Source organism: Molothrus ater, chromosome 1 (genome assembly GCF_012460135.2).
Source record: "Molothrus ater isolate BHLD 08-10-18 breed brown headed cowbird chromosome 1, BPBGC_Mater_1.1, whole genome shotgun sequence".
NCBI classification, from domain to species: domain Eukaryota; kingdom Metazoa; phylum Chordata; class Aves; order Passeriformes; family Icteridae; genus Molothrus; species Molothrus ater.
This window is the reverse complement of record NC_050478.2, coordinates 83,080,876-83,106,235: the sequence shown is the minus strand read 5'-3', so window position 1 is coordinate 83,106,235 and position 25,360 is coordinate 83,080,876. Positions and strand designations below refer to the sequence as shown.

General features: G+C 36.3%; 1 protein-coding gene across 1 annotated transcript in view; it reads right to left on the bottom strand.

The window, feature by feature from the left end:
• The window catches only part of ABCA13 (ATP binding cassette subfamily A member 13), a 170,186-nt gene that overhangs the window by 7,016 nt on the left and 137,810 nt on the right, over window positions 1-25,360 (bottom strand). The window contains 4 exon segments of the mRNA XM_054515921.1: window positions 8,905-8,997; window positions 11,543-11,646; window positions 13,994-14,128; window positions 22,098-22,248. Of these exon segments, the coding sequence (XP_054371896.1) occupies window positions 8,905-8,997; window positions 11,543-11,646; window positions 13,994-14,128; window positions 22,098-22,248 (483 nt within the window).

The following is a 25,360-nucleotide window of genomic DNA, read 5'->3' as shown; positions in this document are numbered from 1 at the left end:
CAAACTTTGAAACCACTGTTTTAAGTTACAGCAGGTCCAGCATAAACAGCTCATCAAATCACACTCTTCCCAAAGCCTATTTACCAACTCTTCTATCCCCCAGTAAAATTTGCTGAATGTAAACTCGGGAAATGAACAACATGGCCCCATTTTCTAAACTTTGAGGAATAAGAAGAGCATCTAATCACCCATATGCTTCTCTTCCCCACTAATCAAAGAGTACATTTCCTGGACAATGTTGTGTTATATTTATACATATATTCACATCAAAAAATTGCAGCTCACAGAAAGTTTACTGATTGAAATATAATGTGCATACTTTGTGTATGCGCTAGTTCAATCAAAGGACTGCTTCAAAATAACATTTTTGGATAAAAAAATAAAAATAGTAAAGAGAACATTGGCACTTAATGTCTGCTAGGAACTGCATCTTTTAGAATATGTGCCATAAATCAAAGAGAGGGAATAATATTCTACTGTGCTGTTTATCCCTCTGCTTTGGTTTAATTTATTTGCAGGCAGATATGGTTCTCCTTTCCCTATCACAGAATCGTTTAAGCTAAAATAAGACTCATCTAGGCAAGGTAACTTAGTTACACCAGTATAATTGCTGAAGCACGGGATACACATCCAGGTCATTCCTCTCACAGCTTTAGACACAAATACAATTTACAAACAGAACAAATCTTGAACAACATTGAAAACAAAGCATTTTGAAAAACATTGTGAAAAAAGAAAATAAAATTTAAATAAAATTATTAAAACAAATCAATCACACTTTAAGATAATTTTAAATCACACAATGTATTTAATTGCTTCATCTATTAAAAAACAAGCAAAGTCAATACCAAGGAAAAAAGGTAATTAATTTTTAAATACTTTTATTTTTTAATGCTAAAAATTGTATTTGCAATTGTATTTACAATACAATGCTAATACTTGTATTTTAAAATGCTAAAATCAAATGCAAATACCCTGTCACTTTTAAAATGGGATTTCCTTCTGCATTTATTCAGAACCTCAGCCTTGCTGAACAGATAAACCTGATTAGATGCAAACAAATAGACATAAATAAATTATAAAGTCTCTCTTCCATGTACTATTCATAGAGTTTGTTTCATCATTTTTAAGTAATCGTGACTTTTCCAGGGTAACAATAGAAACACAAAAACAGTTATTAAAATGATGACTAACACTTGTTCAGGTATATTGTACATGAACTATTTGTTTACACACACTCAGGCTTTCATATCAAACCATCTGAAGTTAATTTCTGTATTCAATATTATAATTGTCATAACAGTGACAGTCCCAGATTATGAGCAGTGCAGGGTGCAAATTTGCCTTGCTCTCTGTGTGCTTGTAAAATCTTAGATGTGATTTCCAAATATGTGGTGAAACCCTAAAAAATCTCGATAACTGTTTAAACAGGTGCACACATAAATATCTCTCCATATTTGTGCTTGTTTGTCTGCACATACTGCCAAGTATCAGGGATTTTTGTATACTTGCATTATTTATATATTTCACTCCCAGAGAAACAGGAGCAGCAGTGCTGTAATCCTTTGTTAGGCTGATGGTACAGCCTATAAAGGACCCAAACTGTTTCCTCAAATCACCTTATGGGGCTCAACAGTGAAAAAGGCAGGAGTAAGTAACATTATCATTGTGTTTCTATGACTGAGTTTGCATGTACTGATTTTTAATAGCATGATAATCATGATACTACACACTAAAACGTCTACTAAAAGACCTTATCAACACCTCAGGGTCAAATCTCAAGCTAAAGATTGTTTAATGGAGAAAGGATTTAAAATGAAAATTTAAACCACAGTTATATTTGCTTTATGTAATGAACATCAATTACATCATCACACAGCACCTTGTAATGAAATCCCTATTGTGAATGCCTTACATAATACACTGGATGTACCTGCTCAGACAAGTAACCTTATTTACTGCAATGCCTAGAAAATGTTGCAAATAAGACAGCAGATTGATGAGGGAAGGGACGAGAAAGGGAAGAGAGTGCTTCATGGTTCTGGAACACCCTGGGGAACCAAATCTTGCCCTTTCATCCTCATATACCTGTGTGGTGTGCGGTGACTCACTTAGACCACACCTTCCTTTAGTGCTTTCCTGTCTTCCTAAGGGCCTACCTGGAAACCAAGGGCTCCAGTTGGCAGGGGGAATTCACAGTGCCTTCTGGAACACCCACAGCTACAGCTGAAGTTAATTGGAGTTTTGCTTTGAATGCAATGTTGAACAAATGTAAAATATTTAGTCATAAACTTCTCAGATGGACTGCCGAAACCCTTTTAACTTTAGCACCAAACTGTGGTCACTCCTCTATAAAATGGGAGTAATTATTTCAAATCAAGTTTCTCAGAAGTGCTGTGGAAAACATTGTTGGTGTTTGTGATGCCCTGATCCAATAAATGCTGATAATACTGTATTTAAGAACAGGTTTGAAAAACTCCTAGTAAAACACATATTAGGGAAAAAAGAGAATATGAAATCTTAAGTAGCTGCTGCTGATTTAATGATTTATTTAGAGATACAATGCAGCATCCTGTGAAAAACAGTATAAAATGACAAAAAAAAAAACCAACAAAAAACATTCTAATGGACATGCACAGTAGGGCTGAATAAATATTGTACAAAGTTTTAGGAAGTCAAAAGATATTGTTCATTCCTGAAATCTTAATCTGTGTGGTTTTTAAGTTTTAAGAACTCTTTCCTTCAAACTTTCCTCTTGGAAGACAAACTAATAGCTATGTTACATGATTACACATCCACTGCCTTAATGCATTTTTCATGTACAAAATAAAGCTTTTTTTTGGTCAAGAAGAATGAAAATTATTTAATTTTTTTATATTTTATAGATGCACAGAAGCTTATTGCTAGTATGTCAATTAATAACACTGTGTCCACCCAAGGCTGAAATATTGATAGGAACTTTTATATATAAGAAAACTACATGTGTAGGTTTGAGGAGAGCAATAAAATATTCTCAATCAGCCTTTAAAAAAAAGGGTAAAATATGAATAGTCTGCCAACATATTTTCCATTCTAAGTCTTTAAGTGCACAGATAAGATTTGCAGACCTCTTTAATCCTCCCTTGGGTGAAGGAAAGGATTGAGTGAGAACAGTTAGAGGAACAACATAAAGATACCATCGTCAGTGAAGAAAAAGTCAAGTCCCATATAGGAGGGATGATGAGATGCCTTGACTTTGGGGCTGAAATTCTCATGTAAAGCTATGTAGAAGAGTGTAGCTGACACATCAGACTCTTTTCCCCTGTAACTCATTGAAAGTATGGGGAGATGAAGTGTTCAAATTGTAGATATGAGAAAAGGCATCTATGCTAAAGTAAGCAGATATTGATGTCGCTGTGATCCCAAGAGATGTTTGAACAGAGAGAGCAAGAAGAATGATGAATGGGGAAAGATCTCTGTTCTCAGAAATGAAGGTGATCTCAGAAATAGATAAAGAGAACCTTCACTCTTGAAGAGCTCATCTTTAAAACAGAACCCCATAAGCTGACAGGGCCCATAAATGCAGCTGTGGGAAAGCTGTGAAAGATGGGAGGATCTTCACAATTTCAGATTTCCATGTGGCTGCTATTCGTGGAAACTAAAAGCCATGAGAGAACTGTTTTCTTGTGGAGAAGTCTCCATAAATTGACAAGAGGGACTCCTCTCCCTCTTCACTTGGGACTCCAAGCTGAATAAAAACTATTCGAGAGATGATACACTTGACTGAATTTTTTCTGTACATCATTAGAGGGAAAGAAAGAAGTTGGGGGGCGGAAGGGGAGGGGAAGTGTTCTGAAGATTTCATTCTAATTTTAATTATTTCTGTTTCTGTTAATAAAGTTCTCTTTGTATCCTTTTAAAGTTTTGAGTCTGCTTTGCCTTCTTCCTAATCCTATCTCACAGCAGGAAATGAATAAGTGTATTCTAGTGAGTGCCCTGTTGTTTGGCCAGCACTGAACCCACCACATTAATTGGTGCATTGGCCAGGAAATCTCAAATTGGCAAATCAAAACCACTACACAGCTATAGCAAATGAATTAATTGTTGAGTAATTTAATCAGATGGCTTGCTGATAAAATTTGAGAAAAACTTGATGTCCACCACCTGACAAATTGGTATGGGTTTTACCGATATGAGAAGTCTGTCCAGATGGCCCTAGAATGAAGGATAATATTCAAAATGTTGTTCTCAGAGAGCTGGCCAGCTGTATGTCACATGAAAATGCTTTTGTGAATTTTTTAAAAAAGCATTAAGTATAATGGAGAATACTGAAGAGAGCATTTAAATGTAATCCATTCACAATTTAGAGTAATTGACTCTGTTGGCAGGAGTTGTCTGAAATTAGGCTTTAATGGGCACAACTGTTAACACATCAGTCTCAGACAAACTACATCTAGAACTAAGAAGCTAACTTTTGAAAATTGCCCTTCAGTTTGTTCTTCTACCCAATGCATTTCTTGATATTTTTTATAAATTTGCCACCTACAATAAAAAAGCTTTTATATAGAAGTTTTACCCTTATTATTCTGCTGATAAACATCTGTAGATAGTTTAAATCTGTTTAAACATATATAAATATAGTCAAGGTTCAGCAGCTGGGAGCAGAAACCCAAACATCGACATTTGTAGTGAGAAGATATTTTGGGAACAGCATTTTCTGACAGGCTTGCAGAAGGCCTGGAAAAATGGAACAAGTCTCACACGTTAGAAGCAGCATCACTTTTTATATCCCTACGAAGCATTTATGTCTCACATTAGCATCTTCCTGGAGTTCACCCATACCATACCCTTCATGGCAGAATTTTGTCCTGCCATCTGACAAAGCTGTACTCAGTCCACAATTATGATCATTCACATCTGCCAAGGGCTGAAAGTGTAGCCAGAGAGAAAGAGCTGAATCCTTGAACTCCCCAGCATAGCAAAGAAGCAAATTTAACAGGGCCCCAATGAAGAACCATTAAACCTTCATCACATATCCGTCAAAAAGGTGATCGTAATCTGGACTCTATAGGCTGGAGTGGTACTAAAGAATAAACAAACGAAACAATTTTGAGGACTTCCAGCAAGACAGAATTCAACAAGAAGGGAAGAAAGAATGTCATTTTAGTATATGTGCCTACATTTAGAAGAGGAAGAAATTTCTTGAGATATAGTAATGGAATCATGTGTAATATCAAAATATACTTCTGTTTCTTACAGTACAGGATTTAGTCTTTTATAAATAAAAGCTGAATCAAAGTTTTCTTTGGTTTAAGTATTAATATAGTGTTTACATGTATCTCCTTGCAATCTTCAAAGCCAGATCAGGACATGTGTTGATTTCAAAATATTTCTTCACTTTGATTTGTAGAAACAAATTGAAAACAGACTTCAGATGTCAAGAACTGCTTATAAATAAGAACAATTTTTAAAAAACAAGCCGTAAAATCTAACAAAGAAACCATGATAATCTACAACTCTCACCCCATTAATTTATTTTAGTACCATTCTTTCCTGTTAATATGAATATGTATATTACTAGCCTGATTCATTCACACACAGCACAAAAAAAACACCATCCAAAAATACAAGCTTTTAGAGTATTGGTAATTAAATTAAAACAGATGCAACAAAATCAGTTTTGTTTATGCTTTCTTTATATTATTTCATGGAACATTTTTTTTAAACAAAATATAAGAGGTAATGGGTTTTTTTTACTGTGAGATGGTGCATGGCACAAATATAATAGACAGTGCTAATTGCAGGAAAACACTGAAACACTAGGAAAAGTTTGGTGATTATATCAGTAGAGCTGGCTGTTAAGGAAAACATCCTTCCTTCCAGGTAGATATTTCCTAACAGCAGCTTAGATTTACTAATCCTTGTGGTCTATCACTTTAGAAGAAACAGTATTTTGGTCTGTAGGGCAATGAGAGTGAAAGGGCTATTAAATCATAGGAAGGAAGGAATCACTCAATACTCTTCCAAGTCCTGGAATCTTTTCAGGATGTTCACAGGTGGAGCAGAAAGTGAGAAAATGAAGATTTTAAAATTATTTAAAGCTTAATTGTTTCAATGGATTTCTTTGGAATTCTGCTTCTCTGCCCCTTCCCCACCTCATGTAGATACAGGAATCGTCCAATGGTACAAGGTAGCATACCAGGAAATGTCTTCAAGTAAGTTTGGAACTTTAAAAACATTGTAGATTCTGTGCAATTAATCTCCTAACAATTACTTTAAGTGTTAGGTGTGTGATAGCCTGGGTTTTATGAAATAGGATCATGTTGGCAAGTGTTGGAGGGATGTTTGGAAGCTAGACTAAGCCTACAAAATAACAGTAGTACAGGAACAGTCATTGACATCTTCCTAGCACTTGTCAAAAGATTTCCAAAGAAAAAACAGAACTGCCTTTTCTGAAAGCTTTAGCAGCTGTGTGTGTGATGCTTTAAGACTGTGCTCTCTATAGTGGTTTTGTTTTTCCAGCCAAGGAAATGTATCAGGAAGTCAGAGAAAATTTAGAAAACAGTATGATTTTAATTAAATCCTTGATAAAGCTCACGGCTATTTTTTCTTAATAAAGGGTTCTAAAGTTTTAAAAACATTCAATAGGTTCCTGAATAGTTAGCATGGAGAATTTGGAGACCAAGTCAATCAATAAGCTAGGAGTTAAAGGGAATTTAGTCCTGCCTTAAATGAAAAATCTTCGTGCAGCTTGAGCTACACAGTTTGTGTAGAAATTCTCAGCAATATTGATCTCAAGCGCACATATTTTCCCATGTGAAGGTCACTGATGGACATATATTAAAAAACTGCCATGGAACACAAACCTGCTGACAGTATGAAATATTCTTAATATAGAGAAGGTGTGCTTTTTACAGAGTTACAACAATTTAAAAAAAATAATTGCTATGAACATGACGGCCAAATATTTTTATTATGACCTTGCTTTAGAGAATTTGAAAGAGGCACTCATAAAGCCTTGATTCTGGAATGGCTGATCTGTGACTATCTCTACAGTAATAACAGTACCAGTATCATCTCAATAAGAAGTAATATGATGACACTTCCAGCAGGATACTTCTGCATTGATTTACTAACTGTGATCTGAAAGAAGTTTATCTACAGAGGCAGTGCAGCAAATCGAGAAATAACTGCCTTATTTATATGAATACGGTGCATACTTATGTGTATGGTTTTGATGTCTTGTTTCCATAAGAGGGAAGATAAAAAGATGCTGCTAAAGGAAACATCAGAAGTATAAAAAAAAATTACAAAGTCACTGATAAGATAAAGGGGAACGTTCGCCTTTGTGGACTGTCTGATTTTTCCCTCTCAAGGTCAAGATGACAAGACAGAGACGTGTACTCAATCCAGAGGATCTGAAACGTGAAAACTCACATTCATCCCAGCTAACTCACATAAAAAGTGAAGACTCACACTCATCCCAGCTAACTTTATACACTCAACTGAAATGCCTAAGTAATACTATTTTTCCTGAGTGGGGGGACACTCAACTTCAAAAAGCATTTTCACCTGTCTAAGATCTGCACTGTCCTCTACATACTGAGTTACACTGTCCTCTATGTATGATCTGTTTCTCATACAAAAGAAATAAAGGATGCTGCCACACTCACTAATCTACTCCAGCCAGTGAGATAACAGGCCATTCTATGCTATGAAATTTGGGAAGAGACAAGATGGCAAAGGCAAAGACATAGATATGAAAGAAGAACAAACTGCTGCCAATCAATTGACTTCTCATGCCTGCAGAAATTGAAGCAAATAGGCAATGAAAGGTGTGCAAAGATGAAAAGAAGGCTACAATCACACAGAATCATCAGAATTAGAGATGCAGACATCAATGTTTTTCCCACTATCTGGTTTGTAATATCTCTAACTGAAAGTTTACCTTAATGAAAAAACTTGTAGGGAGGGAGCTAGTGTGAGTCAGGCCCATCTTGCTAATGCAGCTGTGGAGCAAGGATCTATGGTTCTACCCAAAGGGAAGGCCAGAAAGCCAAAAGCACTTCTTGTGCTTCTTATCACAGCACAAGAAGTTGTCCAAAGCACATAACTTCTGCCTTATAAGCATGGCAGACAGCAATTCCAAAGCATTTCTGTAGAGTTTATTCCCAATATCACGTGCATCTGCACTTAAGACAACTAAGTGCTGAGCTAGTACAAAGCAGTGTAGCTTTGCGGCTTGTAAATGAGCTGTATCATCTTACACAGCTGACTGTCTGTGTGTCCTAACAATTACATTTACAACTGAATGCAAATGTTCTAGCTATAAGTTGCAGCAACTTTCCCCTCAGCTTCCGATCCTGTTTCCTTTATGGTGGTTTGAGCACATCCTCTGAATTAAACATTCTCATTAATAGATATTAAATTAACTCGTGAGCAGAGTTCAAACAGAAAAGAGGCTTATGCACACCAGGGAAAGGATGTAGAAAACAGCATAAATATCTGCAATTGTCAGTGAATCTGGTAGGGAGCAGAGAGAGTTCAAAGTAGATGTTCATACTGGTTGCTGACCTGCTAAAATGCTTCTTTCTACTATGCAAAACCCTCAGAAGGAACCAAATTGTATTTCATTGCCATGTCGTAGTCTCACAATGTATTCTTAAGATTATGTGCAGAAGTGCTTCATTTTGGATGCAGATCTGTCTCTTTCAATTACCAATGCAGACTACAAAGCATTTTAGCACTGTCACATGTCAATTTAGCTTGCAAAGTTATCCTAATTGGCTCTTTTTAACATTCAGTGACAGCAGGAAAAAGATGTTCTTAGCAGTCATAAGTGCTTATGCCTTGGCACTACTAAAGCATCTAGCCAGCTCTCAGATTGAATAAAGATGCAGAAGATTTGATGTTGATGCATAATACCTGTTTTTAATGTGCTGGGGAGAGCCAAGACACTTGAAAGCTCCATTGACCATAATAGCAAGCCTTGTGCAGAGAGCTTCACATTCTTCCATACTGCAAAATAAATCGAGGGGAAAAAACCAAATAATTAGTAGTGAAAACAGAGAACATTTTTTATACCTAACTTTAGTTAAAGTGGAAGAATCTGAACAGACGCAAAACAGGTACACAAAACCTTTGGCTTCAAAGGGTGATAGTCAAAGTTATAACCCTAATCGGTATGTACCAAAAGCTGTTACCACATGACAGCTAGAAGAGAGCCTTAAACCATCATTTATATTTTAGTCCATACCTTATTGGACAATTCTGGTCAGAATATAAAGGTATCATTACCACAGGCAAACGCCTCATAAGCAATCTCAGGAATGCCACTGATGGAGTCATGAACTCTGTTATTCTCTTAAATATGTGTTCATGGTTATTCTGAGCTAAAGGATAAAGGGAGAAGGAAAAGCTTGCTCAGCCTTTCTTTTGCATAGCACATGGCCTTGAAAAAAAGTTATCCTTAGCCTGATTGCAGGATAGAAGCCAATCCAAATCGCTACAATCCAAACAGAATTCAGGAAATGGAAATGCATCTGAATAGAAAAGCAGGGTCCTTCTAGATGTGACTGCTTCAGATGATAAATAATAGCTTTGACTTGTAAAACTTATGGCAGATGGGCTGCTACTCTTCATATTATGCAGAATTGTGTGAGCAGCTCTTTCACAGGAGCATTTTAGACATAAGGAACCAGTCAGGACACACCCACCATCTCAAAGAGGACTCAGAGATGCTTGGTGTTCCTACAATTCACTGTGTGCCCTCCCCAACCCTTCTGAGAGAGCTAAACAAGAGATGTCTTGTGTGCCTCAGCCACGGGCCAGTCCAAATCAAAGTGATTTGACTGAAAAAACATTGGCAATTAAGTTCTGCCCTAGAACAATTTCTTTATAATGTGACAGGGCTGTGGTGCAAACTGCCAAACTGCTGTGCCTGAGACAGACAGGGAGAGAGCTGACACATCTTCCCACAAATCAGGAAGTTCACTGAATAACTCCTAATGCTCCTCTTGGCATAATGCTTCCCAGCCGTAGCAAAATTACACAAATTTAGGGCTCTAGGGACAGTTGACAAAGCCTCACTCCTCCCAGTTAAAACAGAAGTTTTGTCTCAGATTTGTAAGTAAAAAAATTGTCTCAAAAAAGTAGGTGAACAGCCCTCAAAACCTGATTCTTACATAGCAAACCTTCTCCATACCTTACACATGTATTTGCTGACATGTATGAAAGTTCACTTCATATGTAAAATTCCTGTACTTATACAAGTAAATAATCTCAAAGCCCCAATGGCCTTCAGAAAATAGTAGAAATAGTATAATATAATTTCTCCTTCCTTCACCCTGGCCCAACAATGTGAACAGTAACACAGTACCTAATGTCTGCTTCAAGTCATTCATTTGTAGAGCTAAATGTGTACTTCGTACGATTTGATGGATTTTGTTTCTTTACATCATACTAGTAATGAGATCACAGGTCTCTTCTATTTGGCTGGTGTTTGACAACTAAAAGTTCTTATACTGGGCTGACAAGTCAAAGCATGTTTTTTCCTGAAAATCACTGAGCTGAATTCACAATGTATAACCCACTTTTCCTAAATGAGTGTGCTGGTAAACACTTGGCCATCAAACACAGGCACATGAATTTTAAAATTCAGCTTCCATAAATAAAACACTAAAAATTTTTTTGTGAATTTTTCCATCAATAATGGACTAGGACAACAAATACATCTTAAGAATATCTAAAAAAATCTGAAAATAGGAAACATTGCAGGAAGTATGGCCGCATTCCTTTATTAATTCATCTATACTTCCAATCTCATTTGGTCAAATGTTTCATTGCTGTCCTGATTATTGAATTTTGTCTTCTCTGGACATGTTTTCATGATCTTTCCCTGATTTAAAGGAATTTTATATATAATTATGCATACCATATATATATACATTACCTGAGGGAAGATTTAATTTATTTCATTTCACTATAGATGTTACAAAATAGTGTTGATGCTTCCTCCATTAAACCAATATGCCAGTGACCATATCAGAGAACTGACAAGGTATTTAATGCAGATGGACTCTTCTAAGAGGATGGGGTCTCTCCTACCATTTCCAGTAATGCATAAGAGAATAGCTGATGCATTCATCTTCAGGATGCCATGGCTTACTCGTTTCCCATACTGATGCAAATCAGAAAATTAATAAAATCAGAAGGCTTTTGACTCAGGCCTCCTTTTGCAAGGATTTTTAAGGTAGCCAAATACAAAAAGTAACCTGATGTTCCAAGCAAGGAGAGATACTACAACACTGAGTAAAAAGAGCATGGAAAAATAATTCATTACATCATCTTTGCTGTGCCTGCAGCCCCTTGAGCAATACTCTATTTTTTAAAATTTAACTATGAAAAATATTTGGGATTTAAATAGGTTTCTTTTTCATGAATAGGAAGGAATTACCATAAAATTTAAAGAATTAATCTATGTTTCACAACAGAGTGAGCATGTTTTCAAAATATACTCCTCTGCAGCACAGGAATATGTTGGCTACTGGGATAAGGGTCTCACCTGTGGGATGTCAGCACAACTGCACAGCCATCCTGAACTTCCTTCAGGATAGCTTTCCAAAGGTAGCGTTTAGAGCAGGGATCCATCCCAGAGCTGGGCTCATCCTACAGGAAACATGAAAATGACACAGCAGCATGGAAAAAGCATACCACAGGTTCTACCCAGTGTGAAGAATTAACACAATTCACAATAAAATATATTTTTCTCTTTAAATGTCACATTTTCAGAGGGCCACTTAAGTGACACCCTGATCAATGTTTTGCTTTAACACATACAGTTTAATACGTAAATTTATGGAAGACACATTTTAGTAAAGAAGTATATATATATAAACAATATTTAAATATATTCTATGTGTGCTTATAAATGCTTATCATGTATATAAATTTTTATATATAGTATATGTATAGCTATAAGTATTTATTATATCTGTTTAACTATATGCATATACTCTTTTTTGATAAGAGAGACTTGCAAGTGGTTCTTCTCATTTTCTGGAAGGATTTGGTGACTGTTTCTGATCTGCATACACATCTGCTATGAGCACAAACAACTGGAGAAGTCCTATAGTTCCCAGATGTCTACACTGCACATCCCACATCCAGGTGTTTGATAAGATGTTTGGATTTGACATCTTATACCAGTTACTCCCACTGCCCTTTTAAGAGGAATTTTCAATCACAGAGGAGAGAATTCACAGGATAAAATAACATTAACTCAGTGCAAAGAAACTGGCAAACCCATTTCCCACTCGGATGGCTTTCATGAGAAAGACATGCTGCTACAAAATCTACATTGTCCCTTCCTATCTATTCCTCCTTTCCTCCCTAAATCAAATTTTTAAATTCGTCCATTCATATAAATATAAGGAATTATATTTGATTGATAAATCCAGTCTCTGTCACTACAAAACTAGGAAGAAGGAAACTCTTCCAGTTGCTTTTTATCCAGCGGAATTCCATGGGGAGTGTCAGCACGTGTTAGACGAGTAGGGCTTTGCCCAGAGTATTTTCAGCAAGGAATCCAAGCTGAAACCTGGAAGCAAAGTTTTCAAGAAACAAAGCAAACAAAACATCCAGTTTAAAGCTAATTTTAGTGCTTCACTACCAATGTCAGAGGTTAAAGAATTAAGTTCAGTCTCCCATTATCTGTGGATTGCTAACAAAGAAAACATAAAACACAATAAACATAAAGCAACCTACAATGTTGCTCAAATTAATAGCTATGATCCTGGATGCAATTTAAAAGCAGATTCAGTAGTTTATATTGCTGTCTTTGCTTTCAGAGAAAATAATTTAAAAAACCCTCCTTTTAAAATATTGAAAAACTCCTTTAGCTTTCTAAAGCCAGCAAATGTTTTAAAGAATTTTACATGTTTAGATATCTTTCTTTCCTCTTTTCATTCTATATGCAACAGTCTGTGCCCTGCAGCAAGTAGGCTGAAATGGATACTTGCTGTAGTATACTGTCATAAAGACATTCAAAACCAGTTGGAGCATTTCCTAAGATCAGGAAAAAAACACTGATTTAAGATAATCTCCTCCTTTTATTAGCTGAACCAGGGCCAGTTAAAACATAAAATGCAAATAAAACGTCTTCTCTTAGAAGTGAGGAAACAATAGGCAGTTAGAAGCAGCAAAATATGTCTAATCTTCTGAAACACAAACCCTAGAGAACACCTATTTTATCTGGTTCTGGTTTACCTGCGATCTTTTCCTGGAAGCCCAGGAATCCCCCTGAACTCTGAGGAGCAGCTTTCCTACCCCTGACTGTTTTGAAAGGTTTATTGCACTGATTTAACTCTTCCTAGCCAAGTTTTAAGAAATTGAGGTTCAATATTCTCTAGTGAAACAATAGGCAATGGTATGAAAGAGAATGCAGTGTTGTAGTGATGCAGTTCCCAAAGCTTTGTAGCTCCCTGATTTTCAATACAGAAGGCATTGTTTATGCTGGAATGGCCAGTGTCCGGCCTAAATGGGCAGTAGTATGCAAGAACCAAAACAACCTGGGATAAGTAATTCAAATTAATATAATTCAGAACTATTGCTTGATTGGGCGACTCTTAAATGCAACAAAATGTAAGAACTAGCCAGATTTATGAAATAAATACAGCCTAGTAAGAATTAGGAGTATACTGAAAGAACACCGGGTCAATTAAACACGTATTTGGACCATGGAATACCTCAATTGTATTTGTGTTGATGGCTTTTGTTTTCTGCTCACCCAATTGCTCCAAGGAAGAAAAAAATAGGAAAAGAAAAACAGTTTTACTTTCTATTTTTGGGAGCACTGGAGAGTAAAATTAAAGCCATTAATACAGCAGAACAAAGAAGACAGTTGTACATCAATCACTCACCGACTGATCAGGAAAATACCTGATTTTCTTTAGAGCAACATACACGGCAACAAAATTCAATGTAGCCCATTTTTCATAACCACAATATTACTCACCAGTAAAAGTATTTGGGGTTTACCAACTAAAGCCACAGCAGTAGAGAGCTTCCTCTTTGTGCCAGCACTGTACGTTCTCACCAGTTTGTCAGCATGGGTGCTGAGGTGTAACCTGTTAACAAGGTCCTCTGCAACCTGTGGTTTGCAAATTTGAAGGCCAACAATGATGAGACAGATTAGATAGCATGTGTGCATAGATTAAAAGACCATTCTGTTCATGCATGTTAAGAAAATGTACATGTTGTTTCCTTTTTTAGCCACACTTGCTGCACATTATTATTTTTGAATCTTAAACACAGGCAAAAAACTGCTCTGGGCCCCCTTCGTTCTTCAAAAATGACATGGATTTTCTCATATAGAAGTCTGGCTTTGTCACTGCTCAGCACAGTCATTTGTATTTGGTTTGTGTTCATGGGTCAATGATCTAAAATGTCTCTCATTTCAACTTATTCTCTACTATTTATGTGATCAAATACCTGAGTAATTGAAAATTCAGGAAAAAAAAGATCTACATCAGCTACAAAAAAAGATGAAAATGTCAGAAAACCAAGTCGCAGTTGTGGATTTAGAGCATCTTTAAGACAAAATGAAACAGGATTAAATTAATATAACTTTTTAATAACTGGGAGGGGTAAATTGATCCTATCTGGATTGGTTTTAATTGCTTTAACAAGAATTTATGATCCGAGCAAGCTGCGAAGGCAAGTGAACACAGCTGGAGACAACACTACACTCACGCTGTCCCCTATGGCCTTTTTTTTACCGTGTCAGATACTAAAATACTGGTGCTAGAGAATATGAAATGTAGCAATAATCTTAATCCATCTATATCAGCTACTACTGCTAGATTGTCCATGGAGATACAGCTCAAAACCATGAGGGACACAGGAAAAACTGTTCTGCTTGCTGCTGCCAAATGCACCCTGCAAAGCAGGGGGCGTTTGGCATAGACTCCTGGGGGGCTGTGTCATCAAGGAGTGATCAACTTTGTAACAGAGCAAGTGCATCTTCTAGGACAGCTGGAAGATTCTTGTAAAACAAGGAGTTGCATGGTGCTGTTATTGCCCAACATTAACTCCCAGAGCACCCCTGGCAGTATGGTTCATTCTCTTTGCTTCCTCTACATTACCTTCAGCAAAAAGCAAGGAGGGACTTGAAAGCTTAATTATATCACATGGACAGTCTCCACTGAATTTAAAATTCCAATTGAAAAAAAATTCAAAAAACAATATTGTGAATTATTATTCACTATCCATCATAAACAAACTGCCACAAGCATAATAATTCTTTCTGTAGAAGATTTTTATGCAAGCACCTTTGGAAATGATCAAGATATTCATGACCCTTTTAGCAAGATTTTTCAAGTTATAAAAGTAAGAGACATCTCTGAGAGAAATTTGTCTGTAAGAAGGAACAATGCTGCAGTGGTGAGAATCTGCAATATTCTTGTGATGATCTTGGACTGGTATCCATAGTCACTGTGTTTGGGGTACCTGGATGTATAACCTGACAGTAGTGCATGTTCTCATACGAAACCCACATTTCAGAAATATTGCTCTGCCTACTTTAGATGCAGAGAGGTTTTAAAAAAAAAAATCATAACTGTTAAATTAGCCACAGGTAATATTATACTGAAAAGTTCAAGGCTTTTGCTGTATCAAAGTTAATTCACAGTAACTTACTTCCAATTAGAGGTTATAGCTGTGGCTTTAAAAATGGTTAATCACCTAAGTTATATTCTAAGTTAAGACAGCTGAGCTTTGTTTCATTATGTAGATTTTTTTCACATTATACACCAAAGCAACACACAAAGTGAAGTCTTCTAAAGCATGTGGTAGACACCTTATTCTGTCTACGAAATTGACTTGATGGCTACCATTGGGAATGCATGAATGTTAGTGACTAAAGGATTATCCTCCTACATATTCACCAACAGTCACACAAATTAGATGGAACATCTCATAAGAATTTAAGACCAGAAAGTGAAAAAAATATGCAGCCCCATGTTTACATCAAATATACATTTTAAATTACAATAAGCTTCAAGAGTAATTAAAAAATAATCAAGAGAGGACCATGCATAACAGCTGAATAGTTAAGACTATTCTTTAGCTATGACTAGAACCATTCTTTCTGACTGCTTTGAAGTGTCATCTAAAGTCGGCAAAATGCCTTTTTTTTTTTTTTTTGAAGAGACAATGAATGCTGCATGGGGAAGAATTTGGAGGGTCAAGGAATAGTGCCAGAGAGAGAAGAAAGTAACTATTCAAGTTAGATGGGCTTCTTGTAGTCTGCAGCCCCCAAGGAGACTCAATCATGTCAGGTATGAATATAAAGCTCTTTGTAGGGAGCAGCATTAAAAAGAACGAACTTTGCAAAATTTGTAATTCCTCACATTGAATTCTCCTCTCTCTGGTGTGTGCTAAAGCATTCAGCATGACTCCACAGTCTCCTGTTTCCTACAAGGAGGTAAAGCCTGGCAAGCATCCTGCTATAGAAATTTTCAAGACAAGGTTTAAAAGCTAAATAGGTAAAAGGAGAGGGGTGGGAATAATTTCATAGTACCCAATTTGTCACTGCTTTAAATGTGGAGAGCTTCCAAGATAAACCTTGCAGATCATCACAGTACACAGCACAGTCTGACCTGATATCTAGATACACTTCTTTGGTGCAAAACATATCAAATTAGAACTGATTTAGAACTGAATCACATCAGCAACAAAAAGGCAGAAGGAAGAGCGAACTTCCTTATTCCTTAATATTTCCCAGTTTCACCTAAAAAAGTCTCCTGTTCCTGTTACCTCCCTCAAATCTTATATTTCAAAAGAGCACTGCAGAATATGGTTCAGCAAATATAAGAATATAGAGCTCAATCTTCTTTCAAGAGATGACCCCAAGACTTTTTTCTTTAATGCATATTATAAGATTTCCAGTAATCTTTCAGCTTCATCAATAATACCTAAGCAACAACAAAACAGTAATATGAATAAAATTAGAAATATTACATATTAGCTATATTCTAGAGGAGCCTGAATATCTCCATTACAACTTCATTTGTCTGTATAGTCAGTGGTTTATATCATAGTACACTGTAAATACAAAAATCCCTCTTGAACTACTTTAAATTAAAGTCAGAATTGCGCATGTGATCAATCTGCAGAAACAGATACACATATTTATGCAAGAGAATTACAGTTCTAATGATTTCCTTCCTGTAGTGAATGTGAGATATATATGCAAGCACCTTCTCTCCCTCTTTGTCATATTCACCGTGATGCTCTATTTGAATGATATTTTCATTCATCTTCAGCAGCAAAGAGTGAGGAAATACATCAATTTATTTACTAAGCTAGTAAGATTGAGGACAAATCAAAAGCTACAGAGTTATATGCAAATATATATATTGTAAGCACACTTGAACCGTGAAAATATTTAATGTCTATTCATGGCTATAATAATGTATTTAAACTTTCTCCTTCCTTCCTCCCTACACTATCAGTAAAAATTATAACAGACTTCACATCTAGCAGCTAGCTATTTCCCTATTTTCCAATATTTCTTAAAACTATTTACTGTTTTTCTTATCAGTTCTAATATATTTAGCAAAAGATTTTCCCCAAAATTAATTTGAGCTATTCCACCTAGCTGCAGAACAGGCATTGGAATGAGCCCTTCAATCTGTAGCATCTTAACAAAATCCCCCAATACTTTGTGGAGTTCCTGAAGACAACATTCATTCCAGAAGAGGCAGTAAGATAACTTTTTACACACATGCCATTATCTGTGGATGTAAAGGTCAAAACAGGCATGGCCTCCTCCATTCACCAGGGAACTAAGAGATCCATTCCATTGAAAAGCAGTAGTTGTGTAACCACTAATGCCTATGGGCTTCCACTCCCTTTAAAAATTACCTCCAATAGTCACGTAAAATATTAAGTGGTGCTAAGGACTTTCAGTGTGTGTGTCTTCCAGAAAAATTGGGAGTTATCAATCTATCGAAAGACTACAATCAATCTATTCAAAGACTAGAAACATCATCATGTGTCTATCTTGACTTGAAAGTGTATTATTTTTCATAATTTCTGACACAATAAATAAAATGGATAACTTCTTGCTTTAGTTAAACAAATCCTTGTAAAGCAAATCTGATCCAATACTGAAAATGTGTATCATACCCAGTTGAAATGATAATAAACATGGATTGAATTTTAAAGTCATCTGAAAAATAACTTTACATGTCCAAAGCAGTAATCCAAAGTTTGAGGTTCTGAGTAAGTGGATACAGCATAGTTTGAACATCCTAAACAGCAATTATTCATCAATTCCACACAAAACAGTATTTATTTGGCTTTCAAGTAAACTTAGAGTTGTTTGATTTCTTATATTTGGAAAGTGCATATCCATGGTCAAGTTTCTGGGGAAGAGTATTTTTTATCCCAAAATCTCATAAAACTGTACACACTAATTCTGCTTGGGGTCTGAAAATAAGTAAACATACAAAGAATATATGAATTTACAGATTCCCATTTTCAGCCACCTATAGAATATAACATGTAAGGAAATCATTGCGATTCTAGAATCAGACCAAAATCTTCTTGGAGAGTTATGAAAAGAGAGACCATACTGGCACTCCAAAAAAGTTACCTCAGAAGACCCAATAAAGCTTCTTTTGAGATTTGCAACAGAAGTTTTAATGCTAATGAGGGATGCCATTTGATGCTATGCTAATAATTTAAATTTTTTAACAAGATGAGTACTGTATTTTGGAACAAACTGAGATCTAGGAAGTTGATATATTAAAGAAATAAAAATTAAAAGTACTATGCTTAATCAATATCCTTCTAAATAACCTACAAGTTTTACTCTAATTTTTCCAATTTTGAACAAAAAGAAACTTTCCGAGCAGATTTGTGAAGTATAAGAACTTCACATTACATGTGAAGCTTAACACTTATAGTAAATGACCCATTTTTCTCCTCCTTTCCCATTCATTTAATTACTGTTTTGGAACATTAAGTGCACTCAACTTTATGTCAGGCACTTAACTCCTGCTGCTGATAAATTTGTCTAGCAAAGGATTTGGTCCTTGACATTAGTGCTTCAATAGACAACTTCAGCAGCAGCACAACCTGTGAGTCACCTTCCTGCTCACCAATTTCTTAAAAAACAAAGTGAATATATGTTTCTTTCATTATCAAACCAATGTACTCTCTAGACTATATGTGTCTGTGCATATTAGTGTAATTAGTCACTGGTAAATATTCAGAGGCAGGCTTGGAGTGCTGTATCATAGGCAGGAGGGAATGATGAGAAAATAACAGCTTACGTTTCCATACAGCTGCTCCTCTAAAGCATTCCAAAGCCTTATTTTCTTTATAGGCAGCTAAAATGGTCACTTTCTCCAGGCACCAGCCATTTCTGAGTTGAAGCACAGCAGCTGTTGAGTGCTTGACAGACATGCCACGCCATCAGGAGGGCCCACTGACAAAAACATTTGTTTTCCTCTGAGATAGCTGCATTTCAGTTTTTGGTGGAGGAAAACCAGAGCAGCTAAATATTACTTGCAGGAGCGCTTTGATGCCTTGATCGCAAGCATATGGCAACAAAGTCTGCTCTGCAATCCATGCAGGCAAAAAATTAAGACAACTGAAAAGAAGGATGATCTTTCTTTCACAAATGGGATGCTAAGGCACAGAAAGCTGACTACAAAGAATAGTCTAAGCCTATACCTAGATCATCTGAGGTCCAGGAAGGTTAATGTTTGTCTTCTCTCAGTGCACACAGTAACATAACTCATACCTAAATGAATGATTTTCATCCATTTGAAGAGGGAAGTGTATTTGATGTACCATACCACTTCAGGAACTCTTCCCTAACTGCTATGGAGGAGCTGACACTTCATGGAGAAAACAGGTAATTAATTATATTTGAGGGCTTCAGTGCAATAACAGCCAGGCCTTAATATATTTCTTTTAGATCAAGGGAAATAGTTTCAATACTCTGCTAGTATTGTTATAAGTTACTTACTTATAACTTACTCTGCTAGGAAGTTATGAAGGGTAAACAATCAAACAGAAGACTGTATGATAATTTCTGAGCAGTCTGCAAGTAACCTGTTAAAACATGTAAAAGTCCAGGCTTTGTCCTGGACAATGGATACCGCCAAAGACAAGGGGCAAAGGCTTGCAAGAATTACTTATTTTCCCCAGAAATACCCAAATTATCAGCTTAAAACAGTAAAAATTCAAAATATTGCCTGTCCTGATAAATACTCAATGTCCCTTACAGGAATCCTACTTTTTTCTGAAGTATCACCTTTCTGCTGAGAAAAAGAAAACAGACTACAGAGAATCAGAAAGCAGCCCTCTCACATACAGACAAGGAACTGGTTGCAAACCACTTATTAGACCCTGAGGCAACAGCCAGAAATGCACTGAGTAGTAAGAAAAAAAAAAAAGCTATTTCAGTTCATGCAGTTTTACTCCTGAAAAAATGAAGAAACAACAGGCACTATTTTGAAGGTTACAAGGGCAGTGCTAGAGCAATATCTACTACTTGGGACCAATCTATACAGCAGAAATTGAAAGATACCAATTTCACGTCACGCTACATGTTTTCTCATGTTAATAGAGATGCAATTAAGCAGACAAGACTGAGCAGCTTAAGTCAGGTCATATTGTAAACTTCCATCTGCTGATACAGGAAAAAAACCCAATTTTACACAGTGAAGCAGTCCTGTTGGAGAAAGATTGTCCTTCTTGGATGCCCTGGCCAGCTATCCAGCACCACTAGCAGTATGGGGGCACTATCCCAATCTCTGTGGTTCGGGACAGCACCTAAGGCAAACGCTCTGTGCTATGACAGCAGCGTGACATTTGTGGTAGGACGTGGCTTGGCTTATGGCTACAGTCAGCAGAAATAGGAGAGTGCTCTCCAGTTGTGGTAATCCAAGTTTATTAGGTCCCTGGGGCACCGACAGCTGAAGACAACAAGGGAGGAGTTGCAACAGCTTATAAGGAGGGAGGGACACAGGGGAGGAGTCAGTCCTAGGGTTTCAGAGGGGAGTGGGATACAAAAGATTGACTTAGGGAGAACACCAATGGGGATAACTTGAGGGTAGGGGCCCCGGCCCCTGAGCCAATCACTCAATGCTCTAGCTGGAAGTTTCTAGAGAGTTCTAGAGAGAAGGGTGGGAGCACCGAGTGACGGACAGGGCACTGGGGAGGGATTTGAGAAAGGGTACATTGATCTCCAAGGCAACTGGGGAGGAGTTGGGATAACTGGCAGCACAAGGGAGGGAGGAGGGAACCAGGGCAGAACCACCGCATGATAAGGGGGAACAGAACAGTCCAACTTATACAGACGCAACACAACAACACAGTATCTGTTTCGTGCTTAATTTCTGTATCAGCTGACTTGTTGCCTCATTACAGAAAACGTTCAGTCTGCTGATCAGCACAGCTACACCTCTATCTGTAAATCCAAGCTCCCAGTGATATTCCTAGATATTGTCAACTTGTATGCTAGTAAGTTCTCAAAGCATTTTCTTTGGCCTGTTCTCCCTGGACAACCCAAGCTTTGTGTGGCAGCTAGAGCATTTAAGAGACTGCTCCCATCTTGAGAAGTTTAAGACAGCAGAATGCTGACAGCTTCTATCCCAGCACCCAGGTGTTTCATTTATTTATACAGAATCATACAACAATTTTTAGTTCCTTCAAAGTTAAATGGTATCTCTGAAGAAAAGAGTTTTTCAGAGGTACAAGACTCAAAGCGTGGTGTTCTCTAACAGTTCCTCATGTGGGATAGTGAAGGCATTGAACCATTCATAAATCTAATTTCTTTTAGGGGTTTTGTGCCCAAGATTTCATTTGCAATAATGTTATTTTACTATCTGCAGGGATGTTATTGTGTTTTGAACTGCCATAACAGACAGAAAAAAATCCAAATTATTTAAATAAAATTGTGGTAATGAAAAACCTTATTACTGAAGTTGTTAAGATGAAATATTAGACAGTTTCTCATGTTCAAAAGGTACAATTGTTCTATAAACCCCACAGTCTAGCCAGGCAATAGCTCCCCCTGCAAATCTGTTCTGGATAGTTACCTTATGGATGTCTTGCTTTGGAATTCCACGCAGTGTGCAGTAATAATAAAGATGCTCCCAACCTGTTAAAAGTTCATCCAGGGCATCTTGTTGTGGACAATATCCAATAAGAATACCTTCAGAGCTAGCAGAGAGTATATCCATTTCAGAACTGTTCAAAGAAAAAGAAAAAGATTTGAATGTTGTTGAACACATCCCATGGCCCTAGGTTCCACACTTGGGATACAAGACAAACACACATAACCTGAAGTCTGTAGATAAAGGAGTTTGAGTCTCTTTGCCATGGTTACTTAGCGCAGCACCACCCACACACAATGCACACCTTTTGTCCCTTTTGGGTTAGCACAGCCACCAGCATGTCCCTGTTGTGACAGCATGTGTATCAAGGTCAAGAGACCAACACATGAAGAAGAGACGTCCATGAGAACTAATGCTCACCAGTTTTACTTCTCTTATCTTTTTGGTAGTACCTGCTCTAAAGAGACACATTTAAAACCATGCATTGCTCGTATTGGATATTATACTATATACAATATTATATTCATATCAATCTCATTGAATATTGAAGAGGAAGGACTTGAGAGAGAGGGAAATTTTTCTGGGTATTCTTTGTGTGTCTATGACCACACATACGCATGCATGCATTTTCTAAACAACAATAGCAAAACAAAACACAGGATATTAAAGCCTAGTAACTTAAAAGACAATACAGGAAAAAGTATAAAATTATCCTGATTTAAGAGACTTTGGCCTTCACTTTGTAGCTCTACAGCATTACTTGAAATTACATTCATTGCTAAGAAGCAAGCTTGATTGCAAGGGTGTCTCATTACCCATAATGACACTAAATCTATCCTATTTATTCCAACATCTAATTCAACACTCAACGATGCTGATTTACATGTACAGAAAGACCTATCAAAATGAAGATACTTAATAATAAAAAAATTTGAGCTTTGAAGGAAAAAAGTTTTCAAAAGATTCTGAGTAACAGAATATTTTTCCTCTAAGTGGTTTTCTACATTTCTGATTAAAAGAACATAATATATGATTAATCATTTAGACACAAAGTAAATGCATTAACTGCAGGATCTACAAATACTAGCACTAGTGAAAATATAAATATGTATCTCCTGTTAACAAGATTCAGGAGTCTGAGGCGAAAAAAAATCTGCATTTTTCATAATGAACCACAGCATGAAAATATATTTTAATGCTGTCAAAAGATAAATTAACATGATTATGACAAACCTTGCCATAGACTAATTAGAATGGTCCTTTGCTGTTAATGGCAAACTTACAAAATCAAGGTATCTTGGCTGGTTTGGATGGTGCTACATAAGTTATCTGCCTATAGACACCTCTCTAAATAAAGAGTTAGCAAAAAATAGAAGGTTATAGGGGAAAGAGGATAATAGGAGTGTTCCTCATTAATTTATATCCATCTATAGGACATTTTCAATGGAGTATATTCAGAATTTTTACTGTCTCAGTTTCCAATAATACATATGGCAAATTAAACCCTTTTTCTACAGTCATCTTTACCATAAGATGTTGATTGAATAATGCTGATCTTATATAACTAGTCAGAAGCAGTGGATTCCTTATTTAATTAATTCTAACATAGTGAAATACTATTCACAGTGAACTGTTAACTAGATGCTGTTGAACATAGAGAGATGTATCTGAGGTTTGTTGTGCTAGGAAAATTCATACACAGGGTATTCTTTTGGTGCAGCTGCTGTCTTTTGAGAAAAATAGTCTGGGCTTTTGATAATATGCCAAGTCCAGTCAGAAGAGAACAAATCGCACTCAGGGGTAATTTCAGGGACATTTACTCAGCATGAACCCTGGAGCTGGATAGAAACATCTTGTCTGCAATGGGCCCCTACCATGAAGAACAAAAAGTTAAATATGGACAGCTGCAAAAAAACAACAGACATCTAATGTTCTTTAGCCAGAACTATACTAGAGCATCCTTACCCTGTTTGCATCAGGAAATAAAAAGTGTCCTCAGTGCTAATTGTACACACAGGATTCTAGTGCTCTGCCCATCTAATGCACCCAGTCTTAGGTGAACAGCATCCTAGCCACTGACCTTTAGCTTTCATAAAGTGAGGGCAAAGTGAGAAGGCATCATTAAATATTCTTACTCAGTTTAGTCCCTTATCTTGTAACTTTATCCATTAGTGCTGACCCTGAACACTTCAAGACTTCCCATTAGTGCAGAGATTCTACTGCATTCACTAAAGAACTCATGGACCTTTCCACCTCACTCCTCCCTCTCATCTCTGTATCTGTCAACTCAAAAATAATCCAGCCAGAATACAAAAAAAACCAAAACATATTAGGATACTTTTTTTTTTAGTGTGCACTATAATGCCTCATCTTCCCTCATCAACATCACAGAGTAGATTTCCAAATCAAAATTCTCGACATTATCATTCAGTTTTGTTTAGCCTGATCCTACATTTTTTCTGAAGGTATAAACAATATAAATTTAAAAATAGATGGAAGAAAAACACATTATCATTTTTAATTATAGTAGATACTGTATGACAGAAAACAGCTCCTGTCTTAGCAAATTGATTTTCCTTGAAATTCAGTTAATCTCTCAGATTTCATTTTTATGGGTCTAAATTAAATGAACATTTCAAGTAGTGATGGCTTGATACCAGAAAATCTTCTCAGTAAATGATATACTGTAAATATTTTTCCCTTTTCTAAAAAATCTCTTATTCTATTCATTAAACTAATTATAATCTTCTTCCTTAACAAACATCATGATATATGCTATTATCAGAATCAAATTCAAAAGATATATTTTTAATATTTTCTAAAACATAGATTTGCATGCAGCAAAATGCTGATTCTTTTTATTCTCAAGCCAGAGAAAAACAGCCATTTTTTTCTGCCCTATTATTATCAGGATGCCATAATTTTTCACTAAACTATTCACATTAAAAACAAGACATACAGGAGGAAAAAATCAGCTCGTTTTATAAATATAGAAAAAGAACATGTAAGCATGAAATTCCAGCCCCTCTCAGGCTTTTGTCCATAGTACAGTAGACACAATGAAATCTAGTGTAATATCTAAAACTATGGGTAGTAAAACACTTTTACACTAAGCTTTTACACTACTACACAACTTTCTGTATCTTTATAATAACACAGCGTACTTGTTATCTCTAAATTCTGTTAGTAATTTTGATTATATCATCTGATCAAGATATAAAACACATTTTCTTCATTTTTCTACT